At 48.9% G+C, this 21,738-nt stretch overlaps 1 protein-coding gene across 1 annotated transcript; it reads left to right on the top strand.

The window, feature by feature from the left end:
- The first annotated feature begins 1,206 nt into the window (after positions 1 to 1,206).
- On the top strand, positions 1,207 to 14,181 carry Lpar5 (lysophosphatidic acid receptor 5). Its single transcript, XM_021165836.3, has 2 exons — positions 1,207 to 1,318; positions 11,900 to 14,181. Exon 2 carries the CDS (start codon positions 12,081 to 12,083, stop codon positions 13,233 to 13,235), a length of 1,155 nt encoding a protein of 384 aa, XP_021021495.1. The 5' UTR covers positions 1,207 to 1,318; positions 11,900 to 12,080; the 3' UTR covers positions 13,236 to 14,181.
- The last annotated feature ends 7,557 nt before the right edge of the window (positions 14,182 to 21,738 follow it).

Here is a 21,738-nt window from a genome sequence, read left to right as displayed (position 1 = left end):
GCCTGGAGCCTGAGGCAGGAGACTGGTCACGAATTCCAAGTCAGCAAGAGATCTGTGAAACCCTATCTCAGGGAGCAAGAGAGAAGTGGGCGAGGAGAGGGAAGGCTCACTGGGGGAGAGCTGGCCAGACGCAGAGAAGGGAATCACTGTGCATGTGCAAGAGCGAGACAGGGAGGTGAGGGTGATGTTGGAAGTTGGGGCGAGAAAGGCTCTGGTGCAGAGAGGCTGAAATCAGAATTTTGGTCAGAGAGCAGGGCAGCCCTGGTTAGGACGGTGACCCCATGACTAAACAGCGATACCTGGGCCAGAAACCACAGGATGGCTATCTTTGCCACCTGGGGCATACATGGGAAGCCTCTAGTCTCTTTCCGGTGACCCCAGAGACTCTAGCTTCCTCTAGGCTGGGCAACCTCACTCTGGATTCCCCAGAGCACAGATCTTCCATCTTTCCTCGGCCCTCAGTCTCAGGGGAAGCTGACTGGCAAGAGAGGTCCAGAGCACACCTTTTGTTTAGAAAGTCTTACCGTGTCGTGTAATTAATCTGCTGCCCTGAACTCACTATGTAGAAAAATGTGCACCACCACCCTGGGCATGCATGTATTTATTTATTTTTAATTTATTTATTCATACATAGATTTCTTGCATGGTCTGAACTTGGCTGTGCAGACCAGGCCTGGAACTTATGATCTTCCAGCTTTCTGCCTCCCAAGTGCTGGCATTAGAGGTGTATACCAGCTCCTCTGAGGCTGGGACAAAGCTGACAAGTCTAAGGCCTGGTTCTCATCCCCGGGCCCTGGAGGGAGCTTAGCGGATGGGTATGATGCCATTCTTATACCTGAGCCTGTCCCAAAAGGTGGACCCACTTAGCATCCCTCCAACAGAAACAGAGGAAGAGTCCAACTAGCCACTTAGGCACTTAAAAAGTGTTTCTTGTGTTTGGGCTAAGAAAAGACCTGAGGCTATCCCAGAGGTAATTGTGGGCACAAAGACCTGAATTTTGGCCCTGTGGAGAAGGCAGGAGGGACACAGAGACTGTGGTGGGCAGATGGACTCTTCAAGTCTTCAGTATTGTGAGTCCTTTGCAGCAATCGTCTGCCTTATTGGCTGCGTGCTGGGGAGGGCGGCTCCTCTGAGCCGAGCATGGGGAACAGTGTGCAGGACAGATCATGAGTTAGCCTCCTGCCTGCTTTACATTGGGTTCTTACTTCCTGCCTGTGGTAAAAAGGAGCCCTGCCCCGCTCGCTCCCTTATCTCAGTTTAGAGCAGCACCCAGCCCAGCTCAGAGGGCAACGGGACAGATTCCAGAGGTCCCAAGAAGGTAAGGAACACAGCCCCCAGATGTGCACATGGGAACCCAAAGACAGAGACACCTTGATCGATCGATTGGTCCAGCGTGGGGTGTGTGTGTGTGCACGCGCGCGCGCGCGCGCGCGCGCACGCAAAGCTTCTTGCTTCTGGTTCCTCTATGGTGTCTGTGGTTCCTTTGGCTTTCTGCGCCTGTGGCCTGAGATATTCTTGCATATCTCTGGATGAGCGTGTGCTGATGAAAGACCTGGTTCTATGTACATCTGTGTGTAAGATTTTTCCCTAAGGCAGGGGCCCGGGTTACTCTTTCTGCGCTGGCCCATGTGGCTCTGCACATGTGCATGTACCCAGGTGCTGAGTTCTATGCTAATGTATGCATGCCTTTGTGTGTCTGTGCATGAAGCTGTGTGCCGCGGTGCGCGTATGTGAAATCGTTGTCCGTGTTACTAGGCCTATGTGGAGCCCCATGGCCCTCCTCCTAGCTGGTGAAGTGAAACTCCAGTGTTTCTTCTTTTTGGAGGCAGCAGCTACTTGATTTTTTTTTTCCCCATCTTCCCCAAAACCTGGCCTCTTCTTCAAGGCAGAACTGGGGAGAGGGTCCGTGGTACCTCTCTTCCATACCTAGACCCCTCCTTTCATTTGCTGTTTGCCTCCTCTCTGGCAGTTTTTCCCGTCCTTGCCATCTGGCCTGGCACTGGGCCCACACAGCTCCAGAGCCAGAAGCCTAGAGCTCAGGGAAGGAGGGGAACCGGTAAGGGGCCAGGAGGGAGGAGGGGGCAGGAGGGAGGAGAGAGCAGGAGGGAGGAGGGGGGAGGAGGGAGGGGCCTGGCCTTTCTCTTAGTTGGAAAGAGGTTGATTTTTCACAAACCTGCTCCACCATGAAGAAACCCCAAAACTTCTCTTTGGAATAGGGTAATAAGACTATCACCAGCCGGGCGTGGTGGCACACGCCTTTAATCCCAGCACTCGGGAGGCAGAGGCAGGCGGATTTCTGAGTTCGAGGCCAGCCTGGTCTACAAAGTGAGTTCCAGGACAGCCAGGGATACACAGAGAAACCCTGTCTCGAAAAACCAAAAAAAAAAAAAAAAAAGACTATCACCATTTTCTTTGCAAGGGGATCCCAAGATTCACCTTTAAGTAGCCGCTCAAAGAGTCCATTTTTGTCTGCTTAAACCTCGTGACATGTATTTTTTTTTTTTTTTAAACAGAAAGGCTTGACCTTCTTGGAAAAGAATGCACTCCTGCACTCACTCAGTGTCTAGAATGCCCTTCCTAATTGCAAGGAGTTATTGATTTTACAAGGAAGGGCTAAAAAGATAAGGTCTTGCTGTTTTGCTTATAAACTGTTTTCAAAAATAAATTTTGGAAGTCCGGCAGTGGTGGCATATGCTTTTAAGCCCAGCACTTGGGAGGCAGAAGCAGGAGGATTTCTGAGTTCGAGGCCAGCCTGGTCTACAGAGTGAGTGCCAGGACAGCCAGGGCTACACAGAGAAACCCTGTCTTCGGTGGTGGGGGGGAGACTATCTAGGGCTGGAGCGATGGCTCAGTGGTTAAGAGCACTAACTGCTCTTCCAAAGGTCCTGAGTTCAAATCCCAGCAACCACATGGTGGCTCACAACCATCTGTAATGAGATCTTGACGCCCTCTTCTGGGGTAGCTACAGTGATCTAAAGGCAGCTACAGTATACTTAGATATTATAATAATAAATAAAATTTAAAAAAGACTCTAAAAAATAAATTTTGGAAAAAATGTTTTTATTTATTATTTTATATGCATTGATGTTTTGCCGGCATGCATGTCTGTGGGAAGGTGTCGGATCCCTTGGAACTGGGGTTATAGACAACTGTGAGCTTCCATGTGGGTGCTGGGAATTGAACCTTGATCTCTTGGAAGAGCAGTCCACTGCTGAGAACAGCTGAGCCATCTCTCCAGTCCCATTAATTTTTTAAAAAAATAATGCTATGCATGTGTCTTTCTGTCTGTGGGTCTGTTCAGGTGCCCAAGGGGACTGGAGAGAGGTGTTGGAGTCCCTGGAGCTGGGATTCCAGGTTGTGGCCACCTAATGTGGGTGCCTGAGTGCCGGGAAGTGAACTCCAGGCCTCTGCAGGGGCAGTGCTAGCCCTTTCCTGCCATCTCTCCAGCCCCCTTCCTGAAGCTGTAGTGCGAGTGTTTTTCATATGGCGTGTTCAGACACCTGCTGTCCGATGAGTCTGTAATAAAGCAGAGGCAGAGGTGTGGTAAACGGTTAGGTAGCTCCGGGAAGACAAAGAGTGGGCTAATCATTTGTTGGATAGAAACCATTTTCCTTCCAAGGGACCAAAGAGATTCCCTCGGGGGACCTAAGTGCAGGGGCTGGTGTGTGTCTAAGACTGTGATCTTCACCCTAGGGCTTTACCATCTAGTTAAGAGAAAGGGTAAATACACAAAACAGCTAATGGGTTAAAAAGCATTTAAATGCACCAAGCTAAAAGACCTTTCCCTTTTGGCTCAGGCTGGCCCTCCCTGCTGGGCTCCTCCTATCTCAGACTCCAGAGTCACTGGGACTTCAGGAATGCACTACAGCTCCTTGCTTAAGTGCTTCAGTACTGAGAGGGAGCACTGTGAGGAGGCATGTGTGTGTGTGTGTGTGTGTGTGTGTGTGTGTGTGTGTGTGTGTGTGTGTGTGTGTGTGTGTTCGCGCGCGCGCATGCGCAAGAGCGTGTGTGAAAGAAAGGCAGGTGTTTGCTGTTCTGAAGGGATTTAAAAGGAAGTGGGTGATGGTAATGTAGGTCAATAGGACAAATGAGGAAGTGAACCAAGCTGCCCATGGGCATAGATTTCATAGGGGCAATTCTAAAAGAGCAGGTGCCCCTACACAGGTGCGGCACCCACCTACAAGCCCTCCTATTCATTTTTGTTGGGAGCAGCAATGTACCCTGTGGACTTTGGAGCTAGGCAGTCCTAGATTTGGGTTCTGCCTTCATCCCCCGGGGTAGCAGCTTTCCTGCTTTGCTTTGCTTTGCTTTCCTATAACAATGGCAATAAACACCTGCCTCAAAGCACTGTGGGAAGAAGGATTAGAGACCACACGCATAGCATAGCATGGCTGGGGTAGGGTGATGGATAGCTGTCACTTCACACTCCACAAGGGCACTGGTGCAGATGCTGAGGTCACAAAGATGAATGAGCCACCTTCTGAAGCTAACCCCTTCCAGGGCTCACAGTCGTCTAATGAGAGGGGCTAAGAAGGAGCTGTCACCACAGGAACAGCTGAGATACCTGTGTACCCCAAACCCTGGTAGCAGAAAGAAAGGGGCTAGACTACCCGTACCCTTCTGAGGAAGACACAACCAGGGAAGGGGTCACAAGCCTCGTGGAAAATGACTAGGTTTGCCAGGTGAGGAATGGCAGAAAGAACATTCCAGGTTGAAGAAATGCCAGCCGCAAAGAGGCCTGAAAGCACAAGGCTTGTGGAGAACCTGGTGGCTTGTTGTAAGTCGGGCAGAGGGACTTGAGGTGAGGGGTGACATCTTTGCTTTCAGCATGCATACATCTTATTTGGTACTAGTGTCTCCCGTATCTGTGCTGAATTGGTTCCCAGACCCCTTCAGATGCCAAAATCCCTGGAGTCAATAAATCCTACATATATTGTCCTATATGTCTTAAGGCTTTGAGCCCAAGCCAGGTTCTACCTACCGGTAATCCCAGTACATGGGAGATGGAGGCTGGAGGAGCAGGGCTCAAGGCTATCCTTGGCTGCTTCGTTTTAGGGTAGTTTAGTAGGTCACCTGAGACCCTGTGCCATCCTTGTCTCCACCCTAAATATCTATCTCTAAGTTGCTTATAACCTCTATAATACAATGTAAACAGATTTTTGTTGTTCTTTATTCCATTTTCTCTGTGTGTGTGTGTATTCATGTTGGTGTGCACTGAGCTATCCTACCATGTTTGTGTTTTGAAGAAGGGTTTCACTATAGAAGTCCAGTCTAATGTCCTGCCTCATTCAACCTCTGGAATTACAAGCCTGTGTCCCCCCCCTTTTTTTTTTTAAAGATTCAGTTTTATTTTATGTGTAGGGGTGTTTTGCCTGTTTTGCCTGCATGTATGACTGCACCATATGTGTGCAATGCCCATGGAAGACAGAAAGGGCACTGGATACCTTGGAACTAGAGTCACAGACAGTTGTGACCTGCCATATAGGTGCTGGGAATTGAACCCAGGTCCTCTTGAAAAGCATGGAGTACTTTTTTTTTTTTTAAAGGATTTTATTTATTTATTTTATACATACATGTGTTCTATTTGTATATATATCTGCATGCCAGAAGATCCCATTACAGATGGTTATAAGCCACCCTGTGGTTGCTGGGAATTGAACTCAGGGCCTTGAGAAGAGCAGTGTTCTTAACCACTGAGCCCATAAGTACCTTTTTAAAAAGGGTTTTGTTTGTTGTTTTCGTTGTTGTTTTGTTTTAGACAGGGTCTCTATATGTGGCCCTACTGTCCTGGAATTTGCTGTGTAGACCAGCCTGGCCTTGAATTAACCAATATAGTGTCTTCCTCCTTGGCTCAGACTGAACTTGAGTTTGGGATTTTTGTGCCTCAGTTTCCCGAGTTCTGCCAGACCTTGTAAATAAAGCATCTATATGTGTATCCAAGACAGATGCTCTTTTTTCTCTTGAGAATGGGGTACTGCTGTGCTTCTCAGGCTGTCTTTAGCACGCTGAGTTCAAGGATAATCCTACATCAGCGCCCTGCAAGCTGGGTGGATTCTATCTGTCTGTCTGTCTGGCTGGCTGGTGTTGTTTTGAGACTGAACTCCAGGCATCTTCCTTCCTAAGTGCTGGGATTGCAGGTGTGAAGCATCACAGCTGGCCTTTTCTTGAGACAGGGTCCCATGTAGCCCAGGCTGGCCTCTGCCCTTCAACTGCTGTGATTACAGGCAGGGTCATTATGTCTAGCTCAGATGCAACATTCTCTCTCTCTCTGTCCCCCCCCCCGCCCCCGTCTCTCTGTCTCTCTGTTTCTGTCTCTCTCTCCAGATCCTCACACTCTGTAGCACAAGCTGGCTTCAATTTCCTTCTGCTTTAGCTTCTTTTTTTTTTTTTTTTTTCTTAAAGATTTATTTATTTATTATATGTAAGTACACTGTAGCTGTCTTCAGACACTCCAGAAGAGGGCGCCAGATCTCGTTACGGATGGTTGTTAGCCACCATGTGGTTGCTGGGATTTGAACTCTGGACCTTTGGAAGAGCAGTCGGGTGCTCTTACCCACTGAGCCATCTCACCAGCCCCTGCTTTAGCTTCTAAAACCAATTTTAGATTTATTCCTTAATTTTTATGTGTTTTGCTTGCATATACGTACGTGTACCATGTGTGGAGTGGGTATCCATGGACCTCTGAAGAGGGACTGGATTCCCTGAATCTGGAGTTCTAATCCCATTATGTGGGTGCTGGAACCTATATCCTTTGCAAGAGCAGCAAGTGCTCTCAACCACAAAGACATTGCTCCAGTCCCTGCTTTTTAGCCTTTCAGTGCTGGGACTACAAACATCTACTACTAAGACTGACTTAGGATCCATTTTTTTTTTTTTTTTTTTTTGAGACAGGTCTAACTATATAGCTTTGGCTTGTCTGGAACTTGCTATGTAGATGAGGCTGGATTCAAACTCACAGAGATCCTGCATCTGCCTACCAAGTGTGCCACCGTGCCTGGCCAGATGCAAATTTAAAAAAAAATTTGTTTTGATTGAGGTTGGTTGGACAAATATCGAACACAAGGAACCCACACATGGAGGGCTGACTGTAGTTCCATTATCTAAATTGGTATTTTACGGAGTAAATATTTATTCCATTTTAACGGTTTTACTATCCTTGCTATAAATCCTGAGAAGCTGGTTGCTAGAGGAAGAACAAAAAAGCCCCATAAATTTGATACAGTCAAGCTTGCCACTTAGTTCCATGAGCTAATTTATTTATTGAAATGCTGGAAATAAAACCCAGGGCTTTGCCGGGCGTGGTGGCGCACGCCTTTAATCCCAGCACTCGGGAGGCAGAGGCAGGGGGATTTCTGAGTTCGAGGCCAGCCTGGTCTACAAAGTGAGTTCCAGGACAGCCAAGGCTACACAGAGAAACCCTGTCTCGAAAAACAAAAAACAAAAAACCCAGGGCTTTGACTACATAGGCAAGAAGTTTATCATTAGTGCAAGAATTTTAATAGTGCCTTTATTTATTTATTTTCTTTTTTTAAAAAGATTTATTTATTTTATATGAGTACACTGTAGCTGTCTTCAGACACACCAGAAGAAGGCATTGGATCCCATCTCAGATGGTTGTGAGCCACCCTGTGGTTGCTGGAAATTGAACTCAGGACCTCTGGGAGAGCAGTCAGTGCTCTTAAACACTGAGCCATCTCTCCAGCCCATTATTTATTTATTTTCAAGACAGGGTTTCTTGCTGGGCAGTGGTGGTGCATGCCTTTTAATTCCAGCACTTGGGAGGCAGAGGCAGGCAAATTTCTGAGTTCAAGGCCAGCCTGGTCTACAGAGTGAGTTCCAGGACAACAAGGAAGGGCTACACACAAAAAAAACCCTGTCTGGAAAAACCAAGGGGGAAAAAACAAAAGACAGGGTTTCTCTGTATAGCTGTGTCTGCCCTGGTACTGGCTCTGTAGACCAGGCTGGCCTGGAACTCACAGAGATTCTTCTGCCTCTGCTTCCTGAGTGCTGGAATTAAAGGTGTCTTTTAATAGATAACTTTATTTTATGTATGTATATAGACATGCATGTGTCACTGGACATGAGTAGGTCAGATGACAACTCTCAAGAGTTGGTTCTCTCCTGCCACTTTATGCGATCCTAGAATTCCACTCAGGTGGTCAGGTGGACAGGTTCTTCTACCCACTGAGCCGTCTCTTTTTTTTTTTTTTTTTTTTTTTTTTTTTTTGGTTTTTTCGAGACAGGGTTTCTCTGTATAGCCCTGGCTGTCCTGGAACTCACTCTGTAGACCAGGCTGGCCTCGAACTCAGAAATCCACCTGCCTCTGCCTCCCGAGTGCTGGGATTAAAGGCGTGCGCCACCAACGCCCGGCCTCATCAGCCCTTTTGAAAGAATTAGTTCTTTGCTTATGCATGTTTAGTGTTTTGTCTGTATGTTTATCTGTACACCAGACAGCAGGGATCCCATGGGACTATAGATAGATAGATAGATAGATAGATAGATAGATAGATAGATAGATAGATAGATAGGACTATAGATAGATGGAACTATAGATAGATAGATAGATAGATAGATAGATGGGATTATAGATAGATAGATAGATAGATAGATAGATAGATAGATAGATAGATAGATGGGATTATAGATAGATAGATAGATAGATAGATAGATAGATAGATAGATAGATAGATAGATAGATAGATGGGACGATAGATAGATAGATAGATGGGACGATAGATAGATAGATAGATAGATAGATAGATAGATAGATAGATAGATAGATAGACAGATAGAGATGTATATATTTATACAGTTACATGGTTACATAGTTATATGAGCTGCCATGTGGGTGCTGGGAATTGAACTGAAGAAGAGCAGCCAGTGCTCCTAACTTCTGATCCATCAATCCAGTCCTAGATTAGTATTTTGGAGAGAATGACTCAAAATCGGGGGCAGCAGCCCCTTTCCCTAAGATGCCATGTGGATACCTATGCCCACAGCAGTATTATTCAGCGGTCAAACAGAAATAAATAGCCCATGTCTACTCAGAGGTGAGTGCTGAGCAAAGTGTCGTGTACCTGTTCTGTCGCACAGGCTGGGTTTGTAGCTGGTGGGAGAAAGCAAGCTTAGCATTAGCCTGTCTGTTTGAGACAGGATCTCATGTAGTTCAGACTGGCCTCGAACTTCTATGTAGGTGAAGATGACCATGAATTCCTGTTCCTCCTGCCTCAGCTTCCAAATGCTAGATTGCAGATGTGCACCATCACATAGGAACGTACTTAGGCTCTGGGTTCCACCCCTTACCAGCACTGAAAAAAAAATTTTACACATTACAATATGAGTGGATGAGTGGAAGGATGGATGGAAGGAAGAGTGGGTCTTGTAAACAGGCTGCTGAGGGAAATAAGGCAGACACTGGACAAACACTATCACTCCATCGCTCTGAGGCATCTAGAACAGACATCAGAGACAGAAAGTAGAAAAGAGGTTACCAGAGGCTGGGGAAGGGGTGCCACAGGCAGTACTGCTTCATGAGTATAGCACTGTTTGACATAATGAAAAAATTCTGTTTCTGGACACGACTTGTGGTAAGAATTATGTATTCATGATATGGAGTTATTAGACTCTTTAAAAATTATCTAAGGGGCTAGAGGGATGGCTCAGCAGCTAAGAGCATTTGCTGCTCTTTCAGAGAACGCAGGTTTTCCCCAGCCTCTGTGTCTGGTGTGTCAGTAACTCCAGCTCCAGGGCTCCTGGATTCTGGCCTCAGACACTGTACTCATGCCACAAACCCACACCCAGATACACAAATATACATAATGAAAACAATAATAATGAAGTCCGGGGAAAGCTGTTTAGTCCTAGCACTTATGGTGCAGAGGCAGGAGGATGGCTTTGAGTTTGAGACCAGCCTGGTCTTCATACTCAGTTCCAGACCAGAGAGGAGAGATTCTCTAAGAGATTCTGTTTCAGGATAGACAGGTCTACACAGAGAACACTGTACTGAAAGACCAGAGAGGACAACTCTGAGAGATTCTGTTTCAGGATAGCCAGGTCTACACAGAGAAACACTGTACTGAAAACACCAAACAAGCAAAACAACAACAGCAGCAACAAAAGAGACGGATCAGAGTTAAGAGCGCTTGTTGCTCTTGCAGAGGACCTGGGTTCAGTTGCTAGCACCCACGTGGCTGCTCTCATGCTCTGTGATTCCAGTTCCAAGTCATTTGATGTCCTCTTCTGGCCTCCAAAGGCACCAGGTACACACATGATGCATATCCATACATTCATGCAAAATACTCATAAACATAAAATTAAAAAAATAAGTATTTTAAAACAAACTATCTCTTAAAATTAAAATAAGTAAAAAATGATGTTAGAGATTATGGAGACACCTGCATCTCCGCATCCCCAGCTGAGACAAAGAGATCACAGCAACTCTGGAAATCGGCCCAGTCAGCCTGGGCAGCATGGTTAGATTGTGTCTCTAGAAGAAAAAAGTAAAATAAAATTTAAAAAGGAAAGACAGAGCTGAGGACGTAATCCTAGCACTTGGGAGATTTGGGGCAGGAGGCTCAGGAGTTCAAGGCCAACCTCAACTACATAGAAAGTTTCATACCAACCTAGGTCATATGAGACTATGTCTAAAAAAAAGGGCAAAGGCTAAGTTATATTCACTCTAACAGATATACAAATTGTGCACGTGAGGTGGGGCTAGAGGTGGCCCCTGTGTGGTTTCCTGCACGCCGTGGGTTGTCTACCTCTTAGTTGTTCTCAGATGCCAACTGATTTCTCGTAGTGAGTGCCCCACGGTTTAGTAAGGAAGGTTTATAGGAGACACTGGGAGAAGCCCTGCCAAGGTAGTGGTTCTCAACCTGTGAGTTGAGACCCCCATTGCATCTCAGATGTCCTGCACCGCAGATATTTACATTATGATTCATAACAGTAGCAAAATTACAGTTATAAAGTAGCAATTAAATTTTATGGTGGTGGGGTCACCACAACTGTATGAAAGAGTCACAGCATTAGAAAAGCTGAGAATCACTGCCTTGAGGCCTCCCGGCACCTTTCTAACAGGAAAGCTAAAGTGTTTTTAACGTGCCTCCGGCCAAGGCTGATGGTAGGTGACTTGGAATCACACCGGTGGTACATTCTCCTTTTATCGGTGAGGAGATGGAGGGTTAGGTCACTCAAGCTGAATGTAGCTGGGCCTCTATTAGCAAACGGAGCCCACAAGGGAGAAGGTAAATGGGATGAACCGGACTGGATGATATTGTCCTGGACTTGAGCTCTGAACTTTATTCCTTAGATAAGGCCGCAGACCCACCCCAGGCAGAGAGAGGAAGTGCTCTACCGCCTTCCCCAGTCAGACCTATTTGCGGTGTATGTTGTTAATTTTCCTCTAATGGAATGTGAAGCCGGTGGGTGGGACAAGGCCTTTGTTTTGATCCTGACTGTGGACAGGCTAGAACCTTCTAAGGAGTCAGTAAACATTTATGGGAAGGCAGGCAGGCAGGCGGGTTGTAAGAACAGCAATTGAAGCATCTTCATCGTAATGTCCAAACAACGTCTTGAAATAGATGCGAACTCAAACGCCTTCACACACACCTCGATAAGGAAAATGAAATTCAGAGCAAATCTTCTGAGGCCACAAAGGTAGGCAAGTGGCAAAGCCAAGACTCATGCATATAGCCTGCGGGGGACCCTTGACTGCAGGACCTGGACATGACAATGTAGGATAGAGAGGAACTATAAAATGCCTGCTTGTTATGGATGGGGGAAAATGGCCTGAAGAGCCTTTGAGGCCAAGAAAGGACTCAAGTGGCCAGTGGTCAGCCAAGTGTTTAGGCTATGGTTCTGTTTCTCATAGCTTTACTTTTGGCTTGCCTTCCCACTCCAGGTCTCCACCGCTGAAGAAGTTGCAGCACCAAGGGCTTCCAGCCTTGGCCAGTCATCTGCCCCTGAGGTCACAGCCCACGCGCCCATGTCTTGCCTCTGCTTGCCTGGGGACAGAGTCTGTATTGCCACCAGGCTACCACCCTGGAGGTGAAAGCCATGCCCTGACCTTGGTGTTCCCTAGGATGCCTCAGACTAGTTTCTCTTCCCACCTGGACATGATGTTTGCCAATTCTTCAGCCAACACGACTTCTACCAACAGCTCTGTGCTCCAGTGCCCTGACTATCGAGATACACATCGTTTGCATATGGTGGTCTACAGCCTGGTGTTGGCGGCTGGTCTCCCTCTCAACGCTCTGGCTCTCTGGGTCTTCCTGCGTGTACTGCGCGTACACTCAGTGGTGAGTGTGTACATGTGCAACCTGGCAGCCAGCGACTTGCTCTTCACTCTGTCACTTCCCCTGCGCCTCTCCTACTATGCACAGCACCACTGGCCTTTTCCAGGCTTCCTGTGCCAGACGTCGGGCGCCATCTTCCAGATGAACATGTACGGCAGCTGTCTGTTTCTGATGCTCATTAACGTGGACCGCTATGCGGCCATCGTGCACCCGCTGAGACTGCGCCACCTACGGCGGCCCCGGGTGGCACGGCGGCTCTGCCTGGGCGTGTGGGCTCTCATCCTGCTATTCGCCGTGCCCGCCGCCCGCGTGCACAGCCCGTCCCCCTGCATGTACAAGAACATCACTGTGCGCCTGTGCTTCGAGAGCTTCAGCGATGAACTGTGGAAGGGCAGGCTGCTGCCGCTCCTGCTGCTGGCCGAGATACTAGGCTTTCTGCTGCCCCTGGCGGCTGTCGTCTATTCGTCTGGCAGAGTCTTCTGGACACTGGCGAAGCCCGACGCCACTCAGAGCCAACGGCGACGGAAGACCGTGCGCCTCCTGCTGGCCAACCTCATCATCTTCCTGCTGTGCTTCGTGCCCTACAACTCCACGCTGGCGGTATATGGGTTGCTACGGGCCAACTTGGTGGAGAACAGCTTTCAGGACCGTGATCAGGTGCGCGGGGTGCTGATGATAATGGTGCTGCTGGCCGGCGCCAACTGCGTGCTGGATCCGCTGGTTTACTACTTCAGTGCCGAGGGTTTCCGTAACACCCTTCGCAACCTGGGCGCCCCGCTCAATACCAGGCCTTTGGCTACCAATGGGGCTGCAGGCGTGCTCACCGAACTACCCTCAGAAAGCACCCAAAACACTGGGCAGGATGCCACAAGTCAGGTTCTACTCCAGCCTGCCACTCTGGGTACACCCCCGGACAACTGCCCCCAGGATTCGGCTCTCTGAGAGGACGCAGTCTAAGTGAAGGTAGACTTGTGCCTCCCTCAAAGGCTTAGGGTGTACATTTGAGGGAGGTGGGCTGGGTACTTGGACTTTGAAACAACTCCAGCTCTAGTGTGCAGAAGGGAACAAGTGTGTAAGCAAGGAAAAGAAGAATGCCACTGCTGACAGCTTTGGCCTCTGATTATCACCCAGAGAAACCCTGCTCCAGTATGTAGAAAGCCAAGCAGTGAGCATGCACATGGCTAAGAGCTGGTACATGGAGCAGAAGAGAGATCTCCTAGATTTAGGTCGTCAGTCTGAGAGCTAAAGATCTGGTGACCTTGGTGAATCAACTACACAGACGCTCATCTGTCATCTTCAAAAATAAAACTCTGGGCTGGTGGTGGAACCGAGAACCCACAGCCCGCACATGCTGGGCCAGTACATTCCCACTGTATTGTATCCCAGCCTTACCTGCTGGCTTCTGTGCTTACTCAAGGGCGATGGCCATTGTGCCACCAGCCCTGGCTTCCCTGCTCAGGTGGGAGGTATAACACAAAGGTTTATTTGCTATGGACCAAATAGTTCTGACCCATTTCCCAACTTGTAACAATTTCGACTTGACACCTGGCATGCGGTGGCTGGGGTAGGGCAGAGCCATGCTTGGAGTCCCTCTCACTTGCTAGCTCTTGGTTCCTTTTCTAGGTCATCCTTATCCCTTCTGCAGCTCTCGGGGCCTCTTCCCTCCTGGATCTTTAATATTCAGTCTCACTTCCCTCTCTTTCCCACCCCCTTCCTTCCTCTCCCCACCCCCTTATATAGTACACAGCAGAGTCTGGCCTTGAACTTTTTGTTTTGTTCTGTTTTCAAGGCAAGAGTCCCGCTATGTAGTTCTTGATGTCCTGGAACTGATTCTGTACACTAGGCTGGCCTTGAACTCACAGAGATCTGCTGGCCTCTGCCTCCTAAATGCCGGGATTAAAGCTGTCTGCCACTAAGACAGACTTTGGTCTTTTTGTTTTGTTTTGTTTTTGTTTTTTTTAAGACAGGGTTGGGGTTTGTCTGTGTAACAACCCTGGTTATCCAGGAACTCACTGGTGTAGACCAGGCTGGCCTCAAACTCACAGAGATCCACCTGCCTCTGCCTCTGCCTCTGCCTCTGCCTCTGCCTCTGCCTCTGCCTCTGCCTCTGCCTCCGAGTGCTGAGAGTAAAGGCGCCCCCAGCATGCTGGTGAGCCTCCGGTTTCAGCATTTCATACATGCTGGGGTTACAAGCCCAGCTGCAGTCAGTATTTTATGAAATTTGTATCTTTTGAAAACCGCTCCCTCTCTCTCTACATGGCCACCACACTTTGCTTCTCTGTCTCTTAAGTCATTCTCTCCATCCCTCATCCTGGGCCTCCTCCCTCTCCCTCCCTTCTCTCGATGTGCAAGGAACGAGGGAGCCGACAGAGCTTTTGTTCTTCTGTTTTTCTTATGATGCTCACCATGTTATTAATTAAAGCTGACATGTTTCTGAGACATGGAAATGCAGAAGCACACATTCCATTTATCTGTGAGAGTAGGAATGTCATCACATTCCATGAAACCCCTGGAAGCTTCCCTCTACACCCGGGAGAGGATGAACTCGGACGGACACGGGGCATGCTAGCATTTAATATAGTCTTGACCTCAGAATTCCTCAAAGAGCCAGTCTCTGGATCACACTTTGAGATTGTTTATTCTAAAGTATTAGAGTGCACATCTAACTTCCTCTAGGATGGGCACTGATCACCCTGCTCATTGTGGTCCTTAAGGTTCTCTGGAGGACACAAATACTCAGGGCCAGGTGGAATGTTTCTGGAGAACCGTGTTGTCCAGGAGAGAAGAGTGCACAAGGAAGGAAGGGGGAGATGGAAGGACGGGAGGAGGAGCCTGTCTTAGTAAGCAGGGTAGCAAAAAGGTTTTCTTCCCTATTTATCCAAGTAGGACTGGGTTGTGGGTGGGGCTGCAGTTGGTGCTGTGACATTTTTAGATCCTGACATTGAGAACTGATGTCATGTATATGTCCTACACGCACTATGCCCCTGTGCCTCACAGTACAGAGAGATTTCCCAAATCCTTCTGTTTTAGTTAAGATTTGGGCCTCGCTGGGCGTGGTGGCACACGCCTTTAATCTCAGCACTCGGGAGGCCGAGGCAGGCGGATTTCTGAGTTTGAGGCCAGCCTGGTCTACAGAGTGAGTTCCAGGACAGCCAGGGATACACAGAGAAACCTTGTCTCGAAACACCAAAAAATAAATTGGGCCTCTTGTATCGGTTGGTGATTTGCAGGAGTAACATGACCCCTGGTGGCCAAACTAGGGAAGTAACTTCCATTCCTCAGTGATGGGCCACAGTCCAGATGCATAGAAGTCAGACCCTTACCACCAGATGCTTTAAAGCTGCTCTTAGCATCCATCCCGAGCGCCTCTCTTCCTCAGCACTCACAGTCTGTGCTCTTCCTGGCTGGAGCGTATGAGCACCTGAGGCAGGATGTCAGAACAGGCACTACAGGAACAGAGTTCAACAGAATTTTCAAAAGGTGTGTGTGTGTGTGTGTGTGTGTGTGTGTGTGTGGTTGTGGCTCAGTTGGTGGAGTGTTTGCCTTGCATGCATAAAGCCCTGGGTTTGATCCCAAACCTGGCCTGGTATTGTATCATTCCAGCACCCAAGAAGTGGTACAGCCTATTAATCCCAGCACTGTGATGGTGGAGGTAAGAAGTTATCCGTCAGTTTCAAAGGTGAGGCCAGCCTCATCTACACAGAGAGTTTCAGACAGCCATGGCGATATAGAGAGACTGTCAGGGAGAGAGAGAGAGAGAGAGAGAGAGAGAGAGAGAGAGAGAGAGAGAAGGGAAAGAGTCATAGACAGGAAGAACAGAAGTTCTACGTTATCTTTAGCTATATATTTATATATTGAGTTCTGGAATACATAAGACCGTCTCAAAAAAAAGTTCCCAGATGGGGTTGGAGAAGAGATGGTTCAGTGGTTAAGAGCACTGACTGCTCTTCCAAAGGTCCTGAGTTCAATTTGCAGCAACCACATGGTCATTCCCAGCTCTGGTGGCCCATTCCTCTAATCCCAGTGCTTAGCAGGCAGAGGCAGGCAGATCTTTTTCGAGTTCAAGGCCAGAGTAGTTTACATAGCCAGGCTAGCCACACCACATGATGAGACCCTCTTCTCAAAAGAGAGACAAAAACAACTTGAGGGATCTGAGTCTGGTGTGCATGCCTGTAATCCCAGCTCTGTAGACACTGAGGCTGGAGAACCACGCCTCAGAGGCCAGCCTTTGCAAGTGCCTAGGTATGATCTTTAGCACAACAAAACTAGATAAACAAATACATTGGAAAAAAAAAAGGTTGAACTATGAGGTGGTGGCTCACACCTTTAATCCCAGCATTGGGAGGCAGAGGCAGGTGGATCTCTGTGAGTTGGGGGCTTGCCTGAGCTACATGGAGGAACCCTGTCTTGATTTCCCTTGTATACCCCCCTCCAAAAAAGGAAAGAAAATTGAGCTCTTTTAGGTACAGGTATTGAGTGAATTCCAGAACAATTAAAACAGCATGTATCACCTAACAGACCATATAACTTATTTATTCTAATTTTTGTATGTACTTTTGTCTTCCTCCACCTCCCTAGGTAGAACACAAGCCCCATGGGGGAGGGGATGCAAAGATTTTTGTTTGGTTGGTTCATTGATGTATTTACTGGCGTCTAGAACCAGGCTTGCAGACTTAGTACTCAATAAAGACTCGCTGACTAAACAGTCAGATATTGTGAAGTCCTTAGGATCCAGTGGCAACCACAGCACAGGTGAACAATGTCCACACCTGAAGACCTGATGGTACCTGATGGTAAGGGAAAGCAGAAGGTGGTGCTGGCAGTTAACCAAGCCCCTGAAATTCGCCCAGCGAGGCTTGCAGACATGCTTGAAAGATAGAACTATGGGGGATCAGGCAGGGAGAGTCAAGAAGGGAAAGTGGTGTGGGGGTGACCAGACTAGGGAGAAATGTGGTCAGGCCCTGGGGAGACACAGATGGAGGCAGGTGCAGCTAGCCTGAAATGTGGCATCAGAGCTCAGAGTGGTTTCCACACATTTCATCACCTCGAGAACGGCCTTGAAGGCGGCGGAGGAAACGAATAGCACCCGACGAACAACAGGCTGTGCAGGTCTAAAGAGTCTGCCATTTTCACAAAGTGCCCCTCAAAGAAGGGGCAGAAGGGAGAAACTCAGAGTCCCGCCCCCTAAACTCACATGCTCTGGACCTGCCCCATTTAAGAAAGGATCTTAGGGGCTGGTGAGATGGCTCAGTGGGTAAGAGCACCCGACTGCTCTTCCGAAGGTCCGAAGTTCAAATCCCAGCAACCACATGGTGGCTCACAACCATCCGTAACAAGATCTGGCGCCCTCTTCTGGAGTGTCTGAAGACAGCTACAGTGTACTTACATATAATAATAAAAAAAAAAAAAAAGAAAGGATCTTAGGTGAAAATAAGAGCATTGGGCAACTCAGGAGGATCTTTTCTTCAAGGTCAGCCTGGGCAAGTGAGCAAGACTCTGTCTCAAAATAAACAGAGGGCTGAGGACAGTCCTTGCCAACCATGTTTGCCGATTTGGGTTCAATCTCCACTATGAAAAAAAGCATTATGGAGTTAAAACAATATATCCCTGCTGCCACCCCCACAAGATGGCTGAAGTATTGTGACAGACACCTGTAGTCTCAAACTACTCTGGGGTCTACAGCAGGAGGACTTAGAATTCAAGGGCAGCCTGAACAATAAAGAAAATCCCAAGCCAGACGGTGGTGGTGCACACATTTAACCCAGCGACGTGGAGTTGGGGCAAGGCCAGACCGGGGCCACACGGAGAAATCTTGTTTCAAGAAAAAGAATGGGGCTGGTGAGATGGCTCAGTGGGTAAGAGCACCCGACTGCTCTTCCGAAGGTCCAGAGTTCAAATCCCAGCAACCACATGGTGGCTCACAACCATCCGCAACGAGATCTGGCGCCCTCTTCTGGAGTGTCTGAAGACAGCTACAGTGTACTTACATATAATAAATAAATAAATCTTAAAAAAAAAAAAAAGAAAAAGAATGAACAGGAAGAAAGAAGAAAACATATGTCTCAATAAATACATATGCAAATAAAATTTCTGCACACCAGTATTTCAAAATAATGTCTGTAATTTTTTTTGCTCTGCCTCCCAGCCTATCTTTGAGCTTTCAATCCTCCTGCCTCAGCTTCTGAAGTGTTAAGATCACATGTGCGCATGTTTTTTCTAGGGAGCCTCATTTTATTTAGTTAGTATACGGGCCTCTGATTAGCTTCATTTCACTGAGGAAACACTGGAGACTGTCAGGTCTAAAGGTCACACCACCAGGAAGTGGCTCAGTTGGCTTCCTAAACTCTTTATTTTCAGTCTTAACAAACTAGCCACCCACTTCCGGTCATCCAGCCAGTGCCAACCTAGCTGCTTCTCCCTCAGGCCACCTATGGCCTTGCCAGCCCATAATAATCCTTACTAATACCTTGTTGTGTAAAGGTTTCCTCTGAAATTGAAACATTCCACCCAGTGGAGAATCAATCTCCTTAAACAGGAAGGTAAACACACAAAATAGTTTCAGGAAGTGCCTAAAACTGACCAAATTCATTAGGCCTATCCCTTGTGAGAGTTAACAATCAAGGTTGAGAGGGACTACGGTGAAGCCCAGCTCTAAAGAAGATTAGGAGACCACATCAGCTGCCCGGTAGAAGTAGAAACCAGCCAAGTTGCGTAGAAGTTTAGAGCAACTGAGACACCTGGAAAAGACATTCTCCAACCTGCTGAGCCATCTGCAGGCTGTGGGGTGTCTCCAGGTTCCCAGCTTTTGTGAGCTGTCACCCATGCTGGGTTGGGCTTTGGTGATAACAGCTGTCTTTGAGTCCTTTCTGTTCCTGTAAGTAACCCCTCACCCATATTCCTATAAGTAACCGCAATAAAACTTATCGGTTCACCGACTAGGACTTCTGTGCATTTTGGTCTGTCCTGAGTTCCTTACCTAGGATGAGTAGACCTAGCTCTTGTGTTGCCGTACCTTGAATCTGCCTCATTATTTCTGTTCTTCTCAAATCTTCCTCCTCTGCATCCTAATCCACTCATGGCTCCCCTGAACCCCTTACTTTACGCTCGCCTTGGACACAGTGTGGCTGAATGGGGGCTGAAAATTGGACTCATGTCTCCAATCTCATTGTTCCCCAGACACACCACCAAGGAACTGTCAGCAGCAGCTTGTCTTTGTCGGTAGCACACAAAATGGCTTAGACTTCCTGCAAGATGGTCATGACCCTCTCCAGTCCTCTGTCCTTCCAGAATTCTCATACCGGGTTTAGAGAAAACCAAAGGCTTCCAGGACTTTGGAATCAAACAAACCTGGCTAGTAATGTCAGCTGTCACTTCTTAGCAATGTAACTTTGACCAGTTAACCTCTGTGAGCCTCTGTTTCCTTCCACCCCTGGGAAATGGGGCTCGTAGTATCTACTTACTGGGTGACTGAGGACAATGAAATGTGAAAGGCACTTTAGAAATCCCATAAATGGGAGCTCCTTCCATCACGGTCTTATGTGGAGTCTGGGATTGCTGGAGCTACTCTTGTGAAAGACAGCAAGGACTCCAGGTGAATCGTCCAGATGAGCAGAACTAGAGTCAGGGGAACTAGCACTAGGCAGGCTGGGCACGTTTCCATGGTGCTAGGTCAAGCAGCAGCCCCGGGGCAGTGACTGGCCCATTGCCCTCTGGGGGCACTCTCTCCCCATGAGGCTGATGTCCAATCCCAGGGACTAATATGGAGGTGGAGAAGTGCATGAAAGGCAGAGGAGGGAGACAGAATGAAGAACCAATGGTGGAGAAAGGGCCAGGGAGAAGGCTGGAGGGGAAGTGAGGGCCAGGCAGGCACAGGGTGGGGCTGGGAGAGGGGCCCGTGGTCCTGAGGGCAGCGCCAGCCCTGGAGGGAAAGCTCCGACCCAGGGAGGGAGGAGGGACAGGGAGAGAGACCAGCGCGCTGACACAGCCTCGATGTGTGGAACGGGCTGGGGTTTGGCCCACAGGTCAGGCGTCTGGCAGTATTATGGGATGGAGAGGCCTTAGGAGACAGGGAGAGTATTATGGGCTGGAACAGCCTTAGGAGACTGGGGAATATTATGGGCTGGTGAGGCCCGGCTCCAACTGGAGGCGGGAGGAAGGGGTGCGGGGCGGGAAGGGGGGGTGGTGGTGGAAGGGAGTATTATGGGCTGGAGGCCTCCTGCGACCAGAGGCAAGAGTATTATGGGCTGGCAAGGCCTTCGGTGGCCAGAGGGGGGAGCAGCGGGGGATGGCACCGGCTGCATGTGACTGAGGGGGGGGCAAGTTGGGGGTGATGAGTGGGGGTGGGGGAGCTTATTATGGGATAGCTCTTTGTACCTACTGCGGGGACTGCTTCTCCAGAAGATATTATGGGATGTCGTGTGTGGGAGGGGGAGGGGGGCTGGGGGGATTATTATGGGATGGTGGTGCAGAATTGGGAGGGCCTGAGAGCTCTTCTCCAACCCCCCCACCCCCCCAGTTCACCCCTTCCTCTCTCATCATTCTAAGGTCAGCCTCCCTTCAAGAGTCCAATGGGAACACCTGAAATCCATCTCCCTACACACTTCACCCACACACATCAACAGCCACTCCCCCGCTCCATACTGGGCACCTCAGGCCATCCTAGGCATCGCCCCTGTCTAGCAGCCACCTCCGGACTGTGGAGGGGAAAAATGTAACTCCTGGATAATGAAGAAGAGAAAGCCTCAAAGCACGGTTGTGGTGGCCAGTGGTTCCCACCTGCACGTCACCTTTGACCCCCAAATTCTTATGCCACTCTCCTTTCTTTCCTCCCTCGGGTCCACAAAGTGGGGGCCCTTGATTCTCCCCTCCCCCGCCCCTCCATTTCCTCTCCACCTCCCTCCACAGCCGTAACCAGTAAAACAGGCGGCCGGCTATTATGGGATGGCTGCTCCCAGCAGCTCTGCAGGGAGGGGGCGGTCACCGCGGAATGTCTCTTGTGGGTGGCTATTATGGGATGGCCGCCTCTCTTCTGGGAGGGGTGGGGGCTAGGGAGGAGAATTATTATGGGATGGACCCAGCACAGCTGGGTGGGGCTGTCTTGGGTAGGTAAAGCTCTGGGGAGGGCAGGGAGGGGGGGAGGAAAGGAAGGAAGAGGGAGGGAAGGAGCTGGGGAGGGTGGGGTGAGCCCTGGAGCCAGACCTGAGGCCTGGCAGGAGTAACTGGCTGGAGAGGTTTCTTTGGTGACAGCTGCTGGAAGAGGCCCCAGGGGCAGGCGCCATCGAGCCAAAGCCTAGGACACCTGGGTCCTATTCATTTCTTGGGGGTTGCAGAGTTCAGGGTATTCGAGGTAGCCCTGCAAGAGCTCTCTGGCTAGGAGGTTCCAGTACTGCCTTCCACCTGTACCTCCTTTGGCTTGAGGGCTATCTCCTGTAGGGGGTTGAACACC

This window comes from Mus caroli, unplaced genomic scaffold, assembly GCF_978045245.1.
Source record: "Mus caroli unplaced genomic scaffold, Mus_caroli_1 scaffold_7, whole genome shotgun sequence".
Classification (NCBI taxonomy): Eukaryota; Metazoa; Chordata; class Mammalia; order Rodentia; family Muridae; genus Mus; species Mus caroli.
Note: the sequence above shows the minus strand (reverse complement) of the source record. Positions and strands in the feature narration are given on the sequence as shown.